General features: G+C 26.7%; 1 protein-coding gene across 1 annotated transcript in view; it reads left to right on the forward strand.

The window, feature by feature from the left end:
- Positions 1-23,194, forward strand: part of side-V (sidestep V) — a 302,304-nt gene that overhangs the window by 233,759 nt on the left and 45,351 nt on the right. Inside the window, exon 7 of the mRNA XM_075312598.1 lies at positions 21,504-21,655. Within this exon, the coding sequence (XP_075168713.1) occupies positions 21,504-21,655 (152 nt within the window). The remainder of the gene's footprint in view (positions 1-21,503; positions 21,656-23,194) is intronic.

Below are 23,194 nucleotides of genomic sequence, written 5' to 3' on the forward strand. Positions count from 1 at the left end.
TGGCAAGGCAATACCAAAAGTCATTAGGCCAGCTTTATTTTGGTGTTCATTTCAGGCTCCACCCTCAACCATCGTTCCATCCATCTCATCCTGTCAACAAATTATAATTCGAACGAGGTCAAGATTCAAGTATACATTAAATGATTTGTTAGGTTCTTTTGGTGTGGACGGCCGTAGCATATTTCCTTTTCAAATTCCTTCCTTCCTTAAGGTCTTCCTTTCCGTGGCATTTATCCTCTAGCGGGAAGAAACAAAATCAGTGAGAAGAAAAACTTGTGGACTTATATTGACAGCCATGATTTTTTTGGCCAGAAAAGTTGTGATGTAAAAGTCAAAAGAAGAAATCATAAGCATTTGTTTTTCGTTGTTGTTAACAAGATTTTTTGTTTGTTTTTGGTCTTGTTGTTCTCAAAATGAAACTCATTAACAGCCCGTTGGCTTTCATGACATATGATGAACAGCTAATTATTTTGATGGCCAGCTGTGTTGTAAATGAGAATGATATGATGGCCAAAAGGGACAGGGCATAACAAACCGTAAAAGCATTATTTGAAATATTATATAAATGTAATCATCACTCTGGTGAAGAGATTATTTTAAATTATTTTTAAAAAAATAATTAGTGTGGTATCCCATCAGGAGGAGCTCCATGGCTAATTATAATGAGGGGTCAAGTATACTTTTAGGGATAAAAATTTGTATAAGTCATTAATTTAAATAAAAATAAAAATATTTTAAATGAGAGAGAAAAAGCGGTGAGTTTGTCCAGGATTAAATTTTTTACATTAGAAATTTAATTTCAGAGCCAATATGGTCACTACCACGGTTGACACTCGAGTCAAAAATAATCTACCAAAATTTTATTTCTTTAGAATTTTTTTTTTATCCAAATTTTATTTCAATAAAAAATTTTTGCCAAAATTTTATTTCTATAGAAAATTTTGTAAAAAATTTATTTCTATAGAAAATTTTGTTACCATTTTATTTATATACAGAATTTTTTCCAAATTTTATTTCTGTAGAAAATTTTTGCAAAATTTTATTTCTATAGAAAATTTTGTGGAAATTGTATTTCTATAGAAAATTTTGTAGAAATTGGATTTCTGTAGAAAATTTTGTTGAATTATATTTCTACAGAAAATTTTATTTCAATAGAAAATTTTTGTCAAAATTTTATTTCTATAGAAAATTTTCTCGAAATCGTATTTCTATAGAAAATTTTTGCAAAATTAAATTTCCATTCGTTTTGTTTTGTTATTGTTGGTTTTGTTCTTTAAGCATTGTTGTTGTTTTTGTTTATTTAATTAAATTTCTATAGAAAATTTTTGACAACATTTTTTCTTCTATAGAAAATATCAAAATTTTATTTCTATATACAATTTTGTAAAAATTTTATTTTCATCGAAAATTTTGTCAAAATTTTATTTATAAAGAAAATTTTGTAAAAATTGTATTTCTATAGAAAATTTTGTCAAAATTTTATTTCTATAGACAATTTGATCAAAAATTTATTTCTATAGGCAATTTTGTCAAAAATTTATTTCTATAGAAAATTTTATCAAACTTTTATTTCTATAGAAAATTGTGGTCAAAATTTGATTTCTATAGAAATTGGATTTCTATAGAAAATTTTGATGAAATTGTATTTCTATAGAAAATGTTATTTCAATAGAAATTTTTTTCTATTGAAATAAATTTTATTTCTATAAAAAAACTTTGTCGAAATTGTATTTCTATAGAAAATTTTTGCAAATTTATATTTCTAAAAAAAAAAATAAAACTTTTATCAAAATTTTAGAAAATTTTTATCTAAATTTTAGTTTCTAAAGGAAACTTTGTCGAAATTGTATTTCTATAGAATATTTTATCAAAACTTTATTTCTATAGAAAACTTTGTAGAAATTGGATTTCTATAGACAATTCTGATGAAATTGTATTAAAAATTTTTAATTAAAATTTTTATTTCAATAGAAAAATTTTGTCAAAATGTTATTTCTAAAGGAAGATTTTATCAAAATTTTATTTCTATAGAAGATTGTATCAAAATTTTATTTCTATAGAATATTTGTGTCAAAATGTTATTTCACTAGAAAATTTTGGCAAAATTTTATTTTTATAGATAATTTGGTCAAAAATTTATTTCTATAGACAATTTTGTCAAAAATTTATTTCTATAAAAAATTTTGTCGAAATATTATTTCTATAGAAAATGTTATCAAACTTTTATTTCTATAGAAAATTTTTGTCAAAATTTGATTTCTATAGAAAATTGTGATGAAATTGTATTTCTATAAAAAATTTTATTTCAATAGAAAATTTTTGTCAAAATTTTATTTCTAAAAAAAGATTTTGTCAAAATTTCATTTCTGTAGAAAACTGGATCAAAATTTTATTTCTATAGTATATTTGTGTCAAAATGTTATTTCCCTAGAAAATTTTGGCAAAATTTTATTTCTATAGATAATTTGGTCAAAAATTTATTTCTATAAAAAATTTTATGGAAATATTATTTCTATAGAAAATTTTATCAAACTTTTATTTCTATAGAAAATTTTGGTTAAAATTTGATTTCTATAGAAAATTTTTCCAAAATTTTATTTCTATAGAAAATTTTTGTCAAAATGTTATTTCTATAAAAAATTTTCTAAAAATTTTATTTCTATAGAATATTTGTGTCAAAATGTTATTTCCCTTGAAAAATTTGGTAAAATTTTATTTTTATAGACAATTGTCTCAAAAATTTATTTCTATAGAAAATTTTGTCAAAAATTTATTTCTATAGAAAATTTTTGCAAAATTTTATTTCTATAGAAAATTTTGTGAAAATTTTATTTGTACACGCAAAAAAATAATTCTTTCCTCCCAAACGAAATTTTAGACAAATAAAGTTCGTTTCTTATTTGCTTTTCGCTGTAAGGAAGTGTATTTGGAAGAAAAGTATATACTTTTTGTGATAAACATTTATTCTTTTCCAGGATTTAACAACAATTTCATAAAGACTAACTAAAAAAATTTTTTTCTTGCTAATTGCATTTTCCCTCACATCCACGAGTTTTTTTAGTTCTTAACACCTTTTCCTGTAATACCAACAATGTAGAAGAAATTATACGAATTTATAAATTGTTTTACCTTTCGCCTGGACAGTAACACACTAACCACTGAGCTATGTACCTGTCATGGTCATCAATAGATAATTATCCATATAAGTTATATTTATATAGCATAGCTTGCGGCGCCCACGAACCGAATAAACAAAGTTTATTTAACAGAAACATTTAGTTTGGCACCGTGGAGCAGTGGTTGCTATGTCTGACTCTCATGCCAAGGGTCGTGGATTCGATCCCTGCTTCGACCAAAGTTTTTTTTTACATACATTCTACATATGTTCGGAAGATTCCGAAAAAATGTTCAACATTACATTGTACTATATTAAATTTTGAACTGTAAAATGTGTTTTATTAAAGACCAAAAGTCAGAAAAGAACAGTGTTTGATATAAACGAAATGGACTCTGTTGTTTTTTCAAAAATAACTTTTTTTATTGCAAAAATAAAAATTTTCTAACAAACGAATTTTTTTGGTGATAAAAGTTTAAAATTTTCGAAGCAATTCAAAAAACTCTAACAAAAGAAAAACGTTTTCGGTACACGTTTTCCAAACGTTTTTTTTTTTTCTTTGCGTGTATAGAATATTTGTGTCAAAATGTTATTTCCCTTGAAATTTTTGGCAAAAATTTTATTGTTATAGACAATTTTGTCAAAAATTTATTTCTATAGAAAATTTTTGCAAAATTTTATTTCTATAGAAGATTCTGTGAAAATTTTATTTCTATAAGAAATTTTCTCAAAATTTTATTTCTATAGAAAATTTTCTCAGAATTTTATTTCTATAGAAAGTTTTCTCAAAATTTATTTCTATAGAATATTTTGACAAAATCTTATTTCTATAAGAAAAATCTATCAAAATATCAAGAATTCGACCAAACAGTAAAAAATCTGCCATTTTTGGTAAAATTCTACAACTGCGGCAACCATGGTCACTCCCCTATCACAAGCCAAAATTTCCCAATCAAAAACAATAGAGAAGCTTTATATGACAAAAGTTTATAAATGTTTTTATTTTGCTCAAAAAAAAAAATAATAAATTTTGACATTTTGAAGTTTACGTATTGTCTCTGGAATTAGAACTTTTTTAATGACATCCGATTTTATGCTGGATTATATTTAATTTCTTTAATTTTTCTAAATTTTATGCTTTCTCTCATTTCTGTACATTTTTGTTTTTGCTAAATAAAAACCATTTTAAAACTCATATAATTATAATGGGCTCTTACCTTTTTTTTGTTTATTATCTGCTAGCCTATGTTTGTTACCAGTTGCTTATTTTCTGCCTCATTAACCATAATTCCATTGAGCAAAATTATTATAAAACTTTTCCCATTGAGCCGCGTTAAACCGTGCTATTTTCACTAAAATCAAGTTTATAGCTACGAATTCTCATATAATTGGGGAAGGGGGAAAAAGAATTTGAGTTAAGAAAAAATAAATATAATTTAAGAGTATCATAAAAAGTGTAATCTACTTTTAGGCGCCATTAATCACAGCTCCCAGAAGTTAGGGTTGCTTTTTTTTGGGTGATTAAAGAGTCTTGCAATTATTCTTAAACTGAAAAAATAGTAAAAATAATGTTCGTTTTTATATTCCGGGGGAGTCTTATAAAATTTCTAAATTAATTATCACTCTCTAAGGGGCCCAACGAAACAAGATCCTTTAAAGTTTTAAGAGAAATAACAAAAACGAATCCTTATTTTATTTTATATTTTGTAGTTTCTTTCCACTCCCTATAACCCCATTTGCTTTTTGTTTTTGTTTGCCAATTAAATTCTTAAGAGAGAATGTTTTAATTTCTTTAAGGTCATCATAAAAGTTATGGGTATTAGTACTGGCCTGACATTATATGGCTTTGTAGTAGAATGTGCTTTAGTTATTGTATTGCATTTGACTTTATGGCTTTTCACCTGGAGACAGGTAGGGATTGGGACCTAGAGTGGTTCAGCATAGTTTTTCTTATGGTTCTTTTTTCTTTTATTTTATTACGTTTGCGTGTCAAAATTTAATTGAAGTGAAGTGGTATGACTGGCGCGTAAGGGTGGCAAGCGCTTGAATTACACCGCAATTAGCCAAATGAATTGGATGTTTTTTTTTTATTTTTTGCTGGAAATGGTAACCTATTTCACATTGAAAGTACTTCTCTTATGTATATATACAGAATGAACTTTGAACGGAAATCTATTTAAAATTCAAATATTCATGATACTGTATGAGTGTGTGTGTATGTGTTGTTGTTTATGGAGAGGATAATTAGTTCACATAACATAGATTAAATGAACCATAAATGTATAAAAACAAAAATTGAAATGAAAAATAAAAATAAAAATAAAAATAAAAAAAGCAAAAACTCGTGGTAAATACGAAATGCCAAAAACATTGTTAATTTACCAAAAGCCAAAAAGGAAAATTTTATTTGGGTCAACCGATTCCATATACAGTGAGAGTCATAATAAATTGTACAAAGTTTTGCTTTAAAAAAAGTTTCGCTATGTTAAGGTTTTTATGCCTGAAAGTATGCTACTATTTCTATGACAACTGATGATAGTAGACCATTGTGCTACCTTAGTAGCTAATTTGCCACTATTTTTCAAGAGGTGATACTTTTGTGCCATCTTTTTGTTGTGCCACTAAATGAGATACTCTTTACCTTTTTTGCGCCAATTGTTTGTCTTATTGAATTACAATCTTTTATATTATAATATTCTATATACATTTCAATCACAAATAGTGTTAAGATTACAGATATTATTTTTAAAAAATGATCGAATTTACGAGTCGAATATTGTATTTTTTGAACAAATTTTCATTTTTTTATTATCAGTGTATACTGTTACAGCCTAAAAGTATGCACGAACAATTTTCTATTGTTGTCAAATATATGAATATTCTGAATATTACATTCCAACGATTTTCAATTAAATGGACAAAAACAAAACTATTTCACTACGCTATACACTGATATAAATGCGAATAATTGTTAAATGCGAATAATTGTTAAATTTTTTTTTAAAATGATTGTGCAACCTTTTATGGCTTGTGCCATTTTCTCAAAATTCTCAACGGTAATGCTATAGTAGACAAAAGAGCTTATTTTAAATGTTTAATTTAAAATTTCGATCGCACGCCTAAAGTTGTTTAGCAGTGGGTTATCTCCTCTCAGTAAAGCTGGTGACATTTCTGAGGGTCTCAAAGGATGTCTCAGTTATTGCACCCTAATTTGAAACGCCGATCGGTCTCGGCTATATATGAAATAGGACAGCACTCAGTGATAAGGGAGTAGTTCGCCACTTTGGTAGCACAATGGACTGAACACTCTAAGTGAGTCTAAAATAACGGGTTGCTACAAAACCTAGCGTTACTTGTCCAAGATCGAGTTATATTTAAAGGCAGACCACAATTTGAATGAAAAGATAAACCATTGATGGAATATTTTTTGGTAGTAGGCTGAAACTGAAATTGAACACAGTACTCTTGGTATAAAAGGTTCGTACACCGCAGTGGCTGATACAGAGACAGATAAACCAGCTGACAAATTTTCATAGAAGTATGGCGAGTGGTAATCACATATCATTATTTTCAAACTCCTAGTAATGCTACGTGTAATGGAATCGTAATTACTGGTCTATAGTGTATAATTTCCCCATATAGGTTACCAAATATATTTTGGATTAACGCGTATTGTATTACATTCATGGGCAGAGCCTTGTATTTTCTAAAGAAACAAAATTTTGATGAAATCTTCTAAAGACATAAAATTTTGATAAAATCTTCTAAAGAAATAAAATTTGGACACATTTTTCTAAAGAAATAAAATTTGGACAAAATTTTCTAAAGAAATAAAATTTAGACAAAATTTTCTAAAGAAATAGAATTTTCTAAAGAAATAGCATTTGGACAAAATAAAATTTTGACAAAATTTTATAAAAAAATAAAATTTGGACAAAATTTTCTAAAGAAATAATATTAAAAAAAATCTAAAGAAATACAACTTTTAGAAAACTTTCTAACGAAATAAAATTTTGACAAAATTTTCTAAAGAAATAAAACCTTAACAAAATTTCCTAAAGAAATAAAATTTTGACAAAATTTTCTAATGAAATAAAATTTTGACAAAATTTTCTAAAGAAATAAAATTTTGACAAAATTTTCTAAAAAAATACAATTTTGAGAAAGTTTTCTAATGAAATAAAAGTTTGACAAAATTTTCTAAAGAAATAAAATTTTCTATAGAAATAAAATTTTATTCTAAAGAAATAAAATTTACAAAAAAAAAATTAAACAAATAAAATGTTGACAAAATTATCTATAAAAGTAAAATTTTGACAAATTTGTCTATAAAAGTAAAATTTTGGCAAATTTTTCTATAGAAATAAAATTTTGAAAAAATTTTCTAAAGAAATAAAATTTTGACAAAATTTTTTAAAGAAATAAAATTTTGAGAAAATTTTCTATAGAAATAGAATGTTCACAAAATTTTCTATAGAAATAAAATTTAGACACAATTTGCTATAGAAATAAAATTTTTACAAAATTTTCTAAAGAAATAAAATTTTGGCAAAATTTTCTAAAGAAATAAAATGTTGGCAAAATTTTCTAATGAAATAAAATTTTGACAAATTTTCTATAAATTCAATGACAATTCTTCTAAAGACATAAAATTTTGATCAAATCTTCTAAAGAAATAAAATTTGGACAAATTTTTCTAAAGAAATAAAATTTGGACAAAATTTTCTAAAGAAATAAAATTTGGACAAAATTTTCTAAAGAAATAAAATTTTGACAAAAAAAATTTTTTTTTGACAAAATTTTCGAAAGAAATAAAATTTGTTGGTTAAGCTACACTTGTAGTTTAGTCAATGTATGGTTTTAAGCTGCAATAAAAAACAACAACAATGCTTAAAGAACAAAACCAACAATAACAAAACAAAACGAATGGAAAAAGAAGAGGAGGCACGCTCAAAATAAACCCAGCCAACTTAATTCAAATCGATGATTTGACAGTGGCATAGGAAAAGAGATATGTTTGTTTCGAATTTATTTCGGCATAAGGCGGCTATCAATGTGAAACCTTTTTTCGGAGGGTTCAAGTGTGGTTTTTGTTGGGTTTAATAAACTGCCTGAATTTATTCTGATAATTGGTTGATAGTTTTGCTGCAAGTAGAGGATGCTGATGAGGAATGTGGTAATTCCGAAACGTGCGTCCATCCAACCATCTTGCAGTCTATAGGGATTTCCACAAATAAATTTGACAAACATTCTTTTCCTCTGTTGGTTAAGCTACACTTGTAGTTTAGTCAATGTATGGTTTTAAGCTGCAATAAAAAACAACAAAGAAATAAAATTTGGACAAAATTTTCTAAATAAATAAAATTTAAAAAATCTAAAGAAATACAACTTTGAGAAAACTTTCTAACGAAATAAAATTTTGACAAAATTTTCTAAAGAAATAAAACTTTGACAAAATTTTCTAAAGAAATAAAATTTTGACAAAATTTTCTATAGAAATAAAATGTTGACAAAATTTTCTATAAAAGTAACATTTTTACAAATGTTTCTATAGAAATAAAATTTTGACAAAATTTTCTAAAGAAATAAAATGTTGGCAAAATTTTCCATAGAAATAAAATTTTGAAAAAATTCTCTAAAGAAATAAAATTTTGACAAAATTTTCCATAAAAATAAAATGTTGACAGAATTTCCTATAGAAGTAACATTTTGAAAAATTTTTCTATGGAAATAAAATTTTGACAAAATTTGCTAAGGAAATAAAATTTTGAGAAAATTTTCTATAGAAATAAAATGTTCACAAATTTTTCTATAGAAATTAAATTTTGACAAAATTTCTATAGAAATAAAATTTTTACAAAATTTTCTAAAGAAATAAAATTTTGGTAAAATTTTCTAAAGAAATAAAATGTTGGCAAAATTTTCTTTAGGAATAAAATTTTGATAAAATCTTCTAAAGAAATAACATTTTGACAAAATTTTCTAATAAAATAAAATTTTGACAAATTTTCTATAAATTCAATATTTTTAAAAGTTCTAATTTTCGTGTTATGTCCTACTACCAAAGTCCATAGTGAAGTAGTTCTCCCATTTTGTAGAAGTGATAACTGAAACAACTGAAATAAAATAATAACAAATTTCTTTCGCAGAAAAAAACATTTTTTCATACTAACTACAAAATTTTGATGAAAAACTTCAACATTTTTTATTTTATAATTTTTTAGTAAAATTTTCTTATAATTTGGTAGATTATTTTTGGCACGAGTGGCAATCATGCCTATAATATCCCTTGTATTTCCATTAGTAGTTTCAAAATTGCCCTTGATAAGTGAGAGACTACATCTAGAAATTATACATATTCACATGACGAGTATCTAATAAAATTTATATGAGAATTCACAGCATATCCCACTATCTACTCAATTGCTAGAGGATATTCCTAGCAATAATTTCTTTGATTATATCTGAAAGATTAATAGTTTATAGTTTATGACAAGAAAACTGAGTTCAACATTCACAAGTATACATGGTGTATATGACATAAAACAAGTTGTTCAACAAGAACTTCATTAACACCCTTACTGTGCGTGTGTGTGTGCGTATGAGAAGTACTCTTGTGTTAAGGGATGCTTGAGACACCCTCCCTCCATCATCATCATAATGCATTTGTGCAATTTGAAACCACATCGTTTGATAGAGTGATTATGAAGGATACTGTCAAGTTGATGCTGCCGGTGCTACTGCTACAAGGGGTTTATGGCAAACTACCATAAAAACAAAAAAGTTATGAACGTTATGATGTCCTTAACAATTAACAATAAAAACAATCAACCACTAAGGATTACACGACCAACTACAATTCCCAAGAAAAATAAAATTAAAGTGTGTGGGAGTTTATTCCAGTCATTACAGCGCTAAACAAAAAGCAATTATATATAGCATCAAACAATGGTCAATGTTAGAAGTTTTATAGCCAGTTCTTAAAAGGGGTTGGTCTTTCTTATGGTCTTTTTCCATTTATTTATTTTTTTTGTTGCCAGTTAATCCTTGTTTTCGAAAACAAGCTGATATGTATATGAAAATAGAAAGAAAATAAGCGTAAAAATCAGTAATTGCATTGACACGTGCCTGTGACAAAAGTTTAATGTCTGTCTCTGTTTCTGGATAATTGCCGAAACGTGTATATGTCCAAAACACATTCATTTCCTGGTTACATGGACAACCGCCCCACTGGAAGAGGTAGGAGAAATCCCATTCAAGGCTAACGTCCTGTAAATGAAAATATTAATTAAACCCCTTTTGTCATTTAAAACCTAACAAGATATTTATTTTTATTTTTAACAACATCAAATCAAATGGGGTTACTGGTACTTGGTTTGTTTATTCCTGCAAAGGTCCTCCTTTTAGGTGGAATGATGGGGATATTTTGAATAACTTCTTAAGAGTGTTATGTTTGTTTGTTTTTTATTGGTGTTTTTATTCCTTTGAAAATTCCAACCTTTTTTATTTTATTACTTAATTTTTGTTTCTGCCAAAAAATACACTGAAAAAAAACGAATGTGTTTTCAAAAGGTTCTCCATAGGCTTAGGATGTTGTTGGTCATGAGGAAACGTTCTAACCCTGTTCGAAACAAGAGAAGAGTGTTAAATTGTTGCGCCCGAACCATCTTTAAAAGAAGACCTAGAGCATTATTACTGAAAATTTGCAAAAAGTCTCACAAATTTTGTCATTTTTAATAAAAGGTTGCATATATTATTATATTGGTCAATTCATTAAATGTTACTTAATTAATTAAAGAATTTATTATAAATATTTCCTATTATTTTTATTTTATTATTATGTTTTTGATATATTTAAGGAAAGGTTTCCTAAATACTAATGTCCTTAACCTGCTGCCTATTTCTCTTCATAAATTCTTAGGACTTTCATTGAATATTGCATATTGAAATAGTTGCATACTTTCAGGATACTAAATAAATGTACAATCGCGGTTGCCACTCGAACCAAAATAAATCTATCAAAATATGTAAAAATGTTACCAAAAGACTACCAAACAAAAAAATTATTTCTATCGAAAATGTTGTCAAAATTTCATTTTATAGAACATTTTGTTTAAATTTTATTTATGTAGAAAATGATGTCCAACTTTAATTTCTATACAAAATTTTGTCCAAATTTAATTTCTATACAAAATTTTGTCAAATTTTTATTCCTATAGCAAATTTTGTCTATATTTTATTTCTATAGAGAATTTTGTCAAAATTTTATTTCTATACAAAATTTTTTCCAAATTTTATTTCTATAGAAAATTTTGTCAAAATTTTATTTCTGTAGCAAATTTTGTCAAAATTTTATCTCCATAGAAAATTTTGTCAAAATTTTATTTTTTAGAAAATTTTGCCAAAATTTTATTTCTATAGACAATTTTGTCAAAATTATATTTCTATACAAAATTTTGTCAACATTTTATTTCTGTAGAAAATTTTGTCAACATTTTATTTCTGTAGAAAATTTTGTCAAAATTTTATTTTTATAGAAAATTCTTCCAAAATTTAATTTCTATAGAAAATTTTGTCAAAATTTTATTCCTATAGCAAATTTTGTCTATATTTTATTTCTATAGACAATTTTGTCAACATTTTATTTCTATACAAAATTTTGTCCAAATTTTATTTCTATAGAAAATTTTGTCAAAAAACTAGTTCTATAGCAATAATTCTACAAAATTTTATTTCTATAGTACATTTTGTCAACATTAAATTTCTATAGAACATTTTGTCAACATTAAATTTCTATAGAAAATTTTGTCAAAATTTTATTTCAATAGAAAATTTTGTCAAAATTTTATTTCAATAGAAAATTTTGTCAAAATTTTATTTCTATAGAAAGGTTTGTGAACATGTTATTTCAATAGAAAATTTTGTCAAAATTTTATTTCTATAGAAAGTTTTGTCAAAATTTTATTTCTATAGAAAATTTTGTCAAAATTTTATTTCTGTAGAAAATGTTGTCAAAATTTTATTTCTATAGAAAATTTTGTCAAAATTTTATTTCCATAGAAAATTTTGTCAACATTAAATTTCTATAGAAAATTTTGTCAAAAATTTAGTTCTGTAGAAAATTTTGTCAAAATTTTATTTCTATAAAAATTTTTTTCAAACCTTAATGTTTATAGAAAATTTTGACAAAATTTTATTTCAATAGAAAATTTTGTCAAAATTTTATTTCTATAGAAAATTTTGTCAAAATTTTATTTCTATTGAAAAAAAAAATTTTTCTATAGAAATCAAATATTGACAAAATTTTCTATAGAAATAAAAAGTTGACAATTTTTATTTATATAGAAAATTTTGTCAATATTTGATTTCTATAGAAAATGTTGTCAAACTTTTATTTCAATAGAAAATTTTGTCAACATTTTATTTCTATAGAGAATTTTGCCAAAATTTCATTTCTATACAAAATTTTGCCAAAATTTTATTTCTATCGAAAATTTTGTCAAAATTTTATTTCTATAGAAAATTTTGTCAAAATTTTTTTTCTATAGAAAATTTTTATCTCTTGTTTGGAAGGAATATTTTTTAAAATCTACCAAAACATAAACAATTCTACCAATCTATCAAAAGGTAAAAAATCTACCATTTTTGGTGGAATTCTATCAACTGTGGCTACCGTGTTTACAATTCCTATTATTTATAAGAGCATCAGTGCCTCTCGGTGTGCCACTTTTCATTGTGAAATACAGTTGTTTAGTACTTTTGTTAAATTCCGATTTCCAAAAATTTACTAAAAATATGCAATTTTTATTGATAGAAAAGATTTTATAATTGGCCTACAAATATGCAATTTTTCTTAACAGAAAGTTTTTATAGTACTCCTAAAAGTATGCAATTTGTTATAGGAGAATTCTGCAAGGTAAAATAATTAGTGTGCTAATTATTTTTATATAATTTTTATTATTTTTAATTAGTTTTATATAATTTTAATAAAATATAAATATTATTCCGGAAAAAGATGATTCTAAAGGCTTAAATTCTCTTGGAATGGGAGCGGCTTAAATGAGGGCGTAAGTGTGGAAGAAGTGTGCGGTAGGATCCATAAAGAAAAGAAACATGGTTTGGATTGGTTGTTTATGGGCAAGGTAGGGTGAGCAGTATTAGGGGCTATTCCAACACAACTGCTTGTTTTTCTATGTGGATGTCGTTTGTGTTGCTGTTGTAGTTATAATGTTTTTTGTGGACGTGATTTTATTTGTTTACGGGCTTAAGAGTAAGGTACAGGATTGGGATCCTGCTCTGGGATGTAGGACAGAGTTAGTTGGCATCGTACCTTACTTTTTATGGGTAGTCGAAAAAGCACTTGTCCAGGAGAATCGTAACAAATATGATATATTTAAATACATAAATACAATTACCCTGTAAGGAAAGCTTATCTAGACGACATAACTAAATTCTGGTATAAAGTATTGCATATTGAAATATTTGCATACTTTTAGGGCGACACTAATAAATCTTTTAAAATTCCTATTATTTATATGAGCTTCGGAGAAGCTTTGAAACACTCGGAAATGTCACCAGCTTCACTGAGAGGGGATTCTCCATTGCTGAAAATTTGTTTGGTGTTCGATCGCAACTGGGATTGACCACAGGACCTTATGTATACAAAACTGGCAACGATGACCTCAATTACTATTCTTTGTAGTTCCATCAAAGCTTTACCCTTTACAATTGGACGATCGTAGGGTAAACCTGTCTGGTTTCTTGTTACATGGAAAAATTCGTATGGAAATGTCTGCATACTATCAGGAGATCACATGTGGTTCTCGAAGTGGTAACAAAAGAATTACTTAAAGTTCTTACAAAGACCTGAAAACTGATGATTTAAAAGTTGTACCATGTAGTATAACCTAAGGTTAGGTTAGGTTAGGTGGCAGCCCGATGTATCAGGCTCACAAAGACTATTCAGTCCATTGTGAGACCACATTGGTAAACCTCTCTCTTATCATTGAGTGCTGCCCGATTCCATGTTAAGCTCAATGACAAGGGACCTCCTTTTTATAGCCGAGTCCGAACGGGGTTCCACGTTGTAGTGAAACCACTTAGAGAAGCTTTGAAACCCTCAGAAATGTCACCAGCATTACTAAGGTGGGATAATCCACCGTTGAAAAACTTTTTGATGTTCGGTCGAAGTAGGAATCGAACCCACGACCTTGTGTATGCAAGGCGGGCATGCTAACCATTGCACCACGGTGGCTCCTATGTAAAGGGTGATTTGTTAAGAGCTTGATAACTTTTTTTTTTAAAAAAACGCATAAAATTTGCAAAATCTCATCGGTTCTTTATTTGAAACGTTAGATTGGTCCATGACATTTACTTTTTGAAGATAATTTCATTTAAATGTTGACCGCGGCTGCGTCTTAGGTGGTCCATTCGGAAAGTCCAATTTTGGGCAACTTTTTCGAGCATTTCGGCCGGAATAGCCCGAATTTCTTCGGAAATGTTGTCTTCCAAAGCTGGAATAGTTGCTGGCTTATTTCTGTAGACTTTAGACTTGACGTAGCCCCACAAAAAATAGTCTAAAGGCGTCAAATCGCATGATCTTGGTGGCCAACTTACCGGTCCATTTCTTGAGATGAATTGTTCTCCGAAGTTTTCCCTCAAAATGGCCATAGAATCGCGAGCTGTGTGGCATGTAGCGCCATCTTGTTGAAACCACATGTCAACCAAGTTCAGTTCTTCCATTTTTGGCAACAAAAAGTTTGTTAGCATCGAACGATAGCGATCGCCATTCACCGTAACGTTGCGTCCAACAGCATCTTTGAAAAAATACGGTCCAATGATTCCACCAGCGTACAAACCACACCAAACAGTGCATTTTTCGGGATGCATGGGCAGTTCTTGAACGGCTTCTGGTTGCTCTTCACTCCAAATGCGGCAATTTTGCTTATTTACGTAGCCAATCAACCAGAAATGAGCCTCATCGCTGAACAAAATTTGTCGATAAAAAAGCGGATTTTCTGCCAACTTTTCTAGGGCCCATTCACTGAAAATTCGACGTTGTGGCAGATCGTAAGTCTATTCATGATGAAATGTCAAAGCATACTGAGCATCTTTCTCTTTGACACCATGTCTGTAATCCCACGTGATCTGTCAAATACTAATGCATGAAAATCCTAACCTCAAAAGAATCACCCTTTATGACCTAAGGTAATCTGGAATAAAAAAATTAAAAATAAAATTACGAAAAAAGACTCAATAAAAATAATTATTTAAAAAAAATAATAAAAATTCTATAGAATTGGTTGCATACTTCCAGGTAATTAAAATGTATTTAACCGATTTCTCTGCATTATAATTTCCTAGATTTTGCCAAGCTTAGCTCCGGTCTTAGTCGTTTTAAATTTCATTCAAATGTTAATGATTTTTAAAATATTTGTTTGATACTCCTCAAACAATTCTGATTTTTTCCTTAACTAAGGATTTTTCTCCAAGTGTATCAAAGTTTCACTCTGTTCATTTTCACATTAAATTACAAAGGATTTTGCCAATTGCTTACCCTTCGTTTTTATTATTATCCCTTTTTTAAGTATTTCAAACATTCAAGAGTTATTCGTTGTCCTTGTTTTGTTATCACTTTGAAAATGTTCTTCATAAATCATAATAAATCCATTTTATTGGGTATAAAGGAAATTAATTGGATTTTCCTGAAAATTTCAAAATTAGATATGACGAAAAAAGAAAATGAGGATCGTTAAATACTGGTGTTATAAAATAAGAAATTACACTAAGCCAAAAAGAAGGATTGTTGTAAAAGACGTTTTAAAGTAAAGTCATAAAACAAACATATAAGGCGGAGATGTTTGTATTAACACAAGTCCTTGGTCTTTTAAATTCATAAAATATGAAAATAATTTCTTTTAAATCTTTAAATAAATCTCTCTTTAAATTAAAGTTTGCTACCCCCTAGAACATGGCTCTTTTAAATCCTAAAAGTAGGCTATGAGTTTTGTTTGTTTTTTTTTTTTTATTGTATAAATACCATTAATCTTTTTCGTTTTCCTTTTTTTGCAGTTAGTTCACTACTGACAAAAATTCCAGTGGTTTAGTCCATAGCCATAGAAAAACCATGTATATATAGTATATCTAAAATGGCAATGTACTGTCTATTCATTCATTGAATGACTGTATGAGCTCACTCAACCCTAAAAGTAGGCCACAATTTTTGTATTGACATATAAATATAAAAACAGCTTCACCATCGACCCCGAACAACATCTCTTGATGAGAAAAAAACACTCACATGGAATAAATGTTGTTTGCAAAAAAAAAAAGATGCCTCTTAAGAATTTAAAAATTAATTATGTGGTTAAAGATTATACAAATCCAATCAAATGTAGAAGAGTCTTTTCCCCCCTAAAACCTTATTTATTTTTTTAATGAAAGCTTCTCTGAGCTCAAGGTCGTTCAACTTAAGAAATGGTATGAATTTTCCATGATTTTTTTTTTTTTTTGCAGTCTGCATATTTTATAATTCTTTACTTAATTTTTACATTCCCTTTTGGCTTCCATGGTATTAGCACTAATACCCTTGTCCTCTTTTTTGTGCTATGTAAAATGCTTTGAATAGCAATTATTTTAAATTATTTACACAAGTCTATATTTCTGTCATATCCTAAGGCTGGTAATTAGCTTAAGCGGGTGGTTCAGACTAATCAAATTCAATGTGACAAAACGAATAAATTAAATAATTATGCTTATAATTAAATTCTTCAAATGATTATATTTTGGCTGGTAAATTAGAACTAATGAAATCGGTTTTAGCACAACAGATATGGATTAAATACAAAATATGTCCATTGAAGAAATGAAAACAAAACCTTAAATAAAACACAATTTAACTAAATTGGCGAGGAAAGAGGCTTAACTCGAAAATGGCCACAATACTGCACTTTGCCTAAAATTTGGATACATTCGATAATGAACTACAAAAAAAACAGCAGTCTTACTAGGCGACGAAAAGAAAATGTTCTTTCATTATCATAATCCACCAACAACAACTTATTGCTCCCGTCTCGTCATATTAAAACTGGTCTAATTAAGCTACGGACAGCTGTCCATGCATATCCCAGAAAAGCTTATTTTGTAGGCCCCGAAAAAATGGAATAAACACGGCACTTTTCCAAAATAAATCTTCTTTATTGTAAGCTCAATAATTATTGGGAGTCATTCAGGCAGTTGTTAATTAGTTTCCCTGGGCCTTCTATTGCAAACCACAACTTGATGGAGAGACGGAGAAATTTATGGTTGTATCGACTTGATTTTGAGTGAGTGCATCATTCAATGTAATATGAAGTTTGAGGCCCTAGCATCAATATCTTTAGGCTACTAAAGTGCAATGTATAGCATGTAGATATGGCTACTCACAATTTAGTTGAAGAACTCTCAAATTCTAAAAATTTCTGTATTTTTACAGCATACTTTTAGGATATTTTAAATCCTTTGCTTGTAGCATGCCACTTCATTTTCTTTTTGTGAATTTTATTATTTTTGTTTACTATTTTCTAGTATAACATGAAGGAATTCTCTTTTGACATAGTAGTGACCTTGCAGTGAAATTTGATAACGAAATATGTTCTCACTTTTTGACACAGCAGTGATCTAAGTCTAAATTTGAAAACCTCTTCAAGTGGGTAAAATATCGGATGAAAACGGCAACCCCCCATAATGATGGAGATATGGACAGACACTCACAGTTAAATCGACTTAGGTGTGGATTTTGGATCCATTTTTCAATGTGGGGTTGTAACAGTCAGTTTAAAAAAAAAAATTTTTTGAAAATTCATATAATCGATATTTTGCCAAGCGATGCTTGGAAGGAGTTGAAATAGGCTGAGCTCGCCGTATAGGGGAGTGTCCTTGCTTGGCACAAAAATATCATAAACTATTACTTGAGAAAGAAACTTCTACCTTTCCAAGACTAAATACGGACATGTTTCTACGATTTATTTAGAGCCGTTGGTGTTCTGCAATAGATGTTGTTATTGCCTGGACACATTATATACCGCACCCTTCATTACCTGAAATGACCCGTGTTAAGACTCATATGGCTAATATGTATGGTCCGATTGACCATTTAGTTTGAGAATTTCTTCTGTTTCTACACTTAAACTAGTTTATTTCTCAAACTATAAACATTGAGGCATTTTGTAGTATACTTTCAGGCTATTTTAAATCTTTGGCTTGTAGCTTACCCGTGGTTCTTGACCATTTAGTTGAAGAACTTTTTGTGTTCTAAACATAAAACATTTGATTTCTCAAATTAAAAACATTTCTTTTTTGTAGCATACTTTTAGAGTATTTTAAATCTTTCGTTTTCTCTTTGTGAATTTTACACTGTAGTTGAAGAACTTCGTTTGTTCTAAACTTAAAACACTCTTAAATTATAAAGTTGTATTTTTGTAGCATAATTTTAGGATATGTTAAATACTCGACTTGAAGCACACCCCTCGTTTTAGTTTTGTAATGATTTATAATTTTCGCTTAATATTTCCTAATATATCACGAAGGCATTCACTTTTGACATAGTATTAACAAAATAGTATACATTTGCAGTGAAGTTTGATAGTTTTTTTTTTCAAAATGTAAAATATATTTTTCCACATTACATTAGAATATTGTTGTTGCATACTTTCAGGTTAGTTTAAATCAATGAATTATAGCATACCGTCTGTTCTCCCCTCTTTTCAATTTGACTATTTCCGATCACTCTTCTCTAATCTAAAGGGAATAAATTCACATTTGAGATCCCAGCAAAAATAAATTGGAAGTACTTCTAAGGGCAAAACTTTGAAAGCAATTCAAAAAAATTTCCTCCAAAGATGTTCTTTATTTTAACTACTCAGGAAGTTCTTTTAATTCATTTTTTTATAACTCACTTTTTTTCATATTTTTAAAGGAAAATTTTAACTTTAAAAATTTATAAGTTAATTATGTTTTAAATTGGGGTAAGAAAGAGTAAGGATTAAAAAAAAATTAATCCTACTCTGCTGTTTAAATTTTGTCAAAAAATCCATTCTAGAAGAATTGGAAATATTTAAGGGGTGCATACACAGGGTCGTGGGTTCGATTCCTACTACGACCGAACACCAAAAAGTTTTTCAGCGGTGGATTATCCCACCTTAGTAATGCTGGTGACATTTCTGAGGGTTTCAAAGCTTCTCTAATTGGTTTCACTGGAATGAGGAACGCCGTTCGGACTCGGCTATAAAAAGGAGGTCCCTTGTCATTGAGCTTAACATGGAATCGGGCAGAACTCAGTGATAAGAGAGAAGTTCACCACTGTGGTATCACAATGGATTGAATAGTCTAAGTGAGCCTGATACATCGGGCTGCCACATAACCTAACCTAACCTAAGGACAAACGTCATAAAATATTATTTATTTGGCAAAATATCATAATTCACATCCATAACATAAAACTGAATTCGGTTCAAACCTTAAGAAGAGAAGAAAATTCAGTGCAACGGCTTTGGAAATGGTGGACATCCATCGTATGACAAGCCCATGCTAAATTCACTGCTTGTGCGCCAATTTTGCTTCACTTTCGGACGCTTTTTTGGCGTCGCTTTTTTTGTTGGGATAGTATGAACAAAACAGCAAATTAGATTTCTTTTAATTTGTCACAATGTGATATTCGATTTTATTCACACTACCACATTTTTGCAAAAACTGTTTTCTGAGTAGAGCTATAAAGATAAAAAGTGAGGTATAGTTTCAGGCGATGTAAAATTATAATTATTAAAGCATAATTTATTTATTTATTTTTTTTAATTTTCTAAATTTAAAATCTTCAAATCTTATATTTGTCCTATATTTATTTAATTATAATACTAAATTTATTTACTAATTATTAGTATTACAAATAAATACAAAAATTGGCAATTGACGCCATCAGCTCTTATTCAATTATATTCGAAACATAATATATTCTTACAAAAATATTTTCCGATATATGGTATAAATTCATGGGGTGATATGTTTACCTAAGATTTTTCTTAGCATTTGCTTTTATTCAATTTTATTTATATATATTGTGAAAAAAAATGTTTACAAAGCCATACAAAAGTTTAAGATACAATTGTTGAAGCATTCACTTTTATTTATTTTTTCTTTTTAATTCTAAAATTCTCCAATAAATAATATAAATTTAGATCTAGTTTTTATTCACGTAAAATAATCTCTTCTTGGGATACTATTTCTAGGTAACATTTTGTTTTCTATCATTTACTCTTCCATTTAATTTCATTCCCAACATAACATATTTGTACAAATATATTTTTTCAAATAAAGATATAAAAATAAATGGCCAGGCAGATCTCAAATTATAATTATTGAAGCAAATTTTGGTATTTGAAAAATTTATAAATTTTAAATCAGTAAACCTTATAAATATCCTATATTTAGAGATGGTTTTCTATTCACATAAACTAATCTATTCATCGTATGATATTTATATCTTAGATTTTTGTTTCAGACATTCTTAAAATAAATTTTTCTCTGTTCATTGGCAAGGCATAGTTTTAGGAGTTTCTCAGTTTACATTTATGAAGCATATTTTTGTTATTTATTTATAATTTTTTTTTTTTTTTAATTTAAAATCTTCAATTTTTATATATGTCCTAGGTATATACACATATTTTTTTTCACACAAATGAATCCATTCTTGGGGTGATATTTATATCTAACATTTTTGTTTGCTAGCATTTACACTGATGAATATCACTACTATTCATATATTTAGTGTCAACAACAGAGACTATAATATGAATTGTGGTCATATTCATCTAACTTAAAGCCATAGAAAGCAATTTATTTATTTTTCTTTTTTTTTTAACTTACACAAAAATGTTGGTCAACCACAAAAAATAGAGCACGATATAAGGAACCGGCAACTCACAGAAACGAATGAATATTCAGGTTGACAAAAGTCATTCTCATTTCTAAATGAGACAAGGAAAAAAGATAACAAACCATGATGAGAAACGGATGTATATAAATAAAAAAAGAAAAAAAAAAAAAACAACAAACAAACATTTAACAGATTCAAACAGATTAACACAGATTGAAGAGATAGGACTTTGAAAGAACAAAACCAAAAAATTACAAAGATATAAATACAAAGCTCACAGTCGTATACTTCAAACATATAAAACAAATATCCAAACCAAAGAGAAATAGTGGTACAAAGAAAGAAAAAAACACATTTAAACTTAAAGCCAGAGAGGAGATAGAAATCTATTGTCTTTTGTTTTATCTCTTCTTTAAGCTTTGAAAAAATAATGTATACACTCATAACATTTCCCCTATATTTTTTTTCCTTTTATTGCAGTACCTCCCTTGAGTTTACTATTGCAAGGATTGAATCATGCCTTAGTAGCGGGGACAAGAACCCATGTCACATGTACGGCAGTAGGAGCTAGACCGGCTCCACAAATTATATGGTCCAAGGGTGGACAAGTACTAAAGGGAGCTACACATTCGGTAAGAAATTATTTTTTTTTTATAGAAACAAATAGATATATTTAAAATTTATTATTATAATTTAAATATATAAAAGAAAAAATTAAAAAAAAAACAATATTCTTCTACAAATACCAAAAATTTAGAAATAATTAAAACTAATAAATTTAATATAATTATTTAATTTAATTTAATTATTAATTTAATTTCATTATTAATTTAATTTAATTAATTAATTATACTTAATTATTTTTTATTTATTTTATACAATAAAAAAATTTTTGTATATTTTTTGTTAATCAACAAACATTTGAAAAAAAATATATATTTTATTGTTCTTTTTTATTTTTTTAAATTTGTTTTATGTATACCAAAAATTTAGAAATAATTAAAACTAATAAATTTAATTTAATTTAAATATAATTATTTTTTATTTATTTTATACAATAAAAAATTTTTTGTATATTTTTTGTTAATCAACAAACATTTGAAAAAAAAATATTTTATTGTTTTTTTTTTTTATTTTATATAAAATATATATTAAAAATTTATCATTATAATTTAAATAAAGCAAACTAAAAAACAACAGATCTTTCTACGAATACAAAATTTCAGAAATAATATAATAATATAAATTTAATTTTACTTTAAGTAAAATTATTTTTATTTTTTAATCAACACATTCGGCAAGGAATTAATGCTTTTAAAAGAAAGATATTTTTCTAAAAAAATAGTTATATTTAAAGATTATTATTATAATTTAAATAAAAAAACAACAAATTAAAAAACAAACAATTTTTTCTACAAAAATATCAAAAATGTCGAAATAATTAATAAAAATTATATAAAAATGAAAAAAAAACAATTTTCTTCTACAAATACCAAAAATTTAAAAATAATTAAAACTAATAAATTTAATTTAATTTTATTTAAGTACAATTACTTTATATTTATTTTATACAATAAAAAAACTTTTGTATATTTTTTGTTAATCAACAAACATTTGAAAAAAAATATTTAATTTTTTTTTAATTTAGTTTATATATTAAGAATTTATCATTATAATTTAAATAATGCAAACGAAAAATTAAAAAAAAAAACAGATCTTTCTACGAACAATAAATTTCAGAAATAATATAATAATATAAATTTAATTTTACTTCAAGTAAAATTAGTTATATTTTTTAATCAACAAAGATTTGTAATATTTAAAAATTCTTATATTTTGATACTTATTATTATAAATTTAATAAAAAAAATATAATAAAAAAACAGATCTTTCTACGAATTTCAAATTACAGAAATAATATAAACTAATAAATTTATTTTTACTTTCAGTAATATTGAAATATATTATTATTTTTTATTTTAATTTATATATTTTATGTTTATTATTATAAATTTAATAAAACAAAAAAAAATATATAATAAAAAACAGATCCTTCTACGAACGTAAAATTTCAGAAATAATATAAACTAATAAATTTATTTTTACTTTAAGTAATATTAAAAAATATTGAAATATTTTATTATTTTTTATTTTAATTTAAATATTTAGAA

The sequence above is a fragment of the Haematobia irritans genome, chromosome 5, assembly GCF_050003625.1.
Source record: "Haematobia irritans isolate KBUSLIRL chromosome 5, ASM5000362v1, whole genome shotgun sequence".
Lineage (NCBI taxonomy): Eukaryota > Metazoa > Arthropoda > Insecta > Diptera > Muscidae > Haematobia > Haematobia irritans.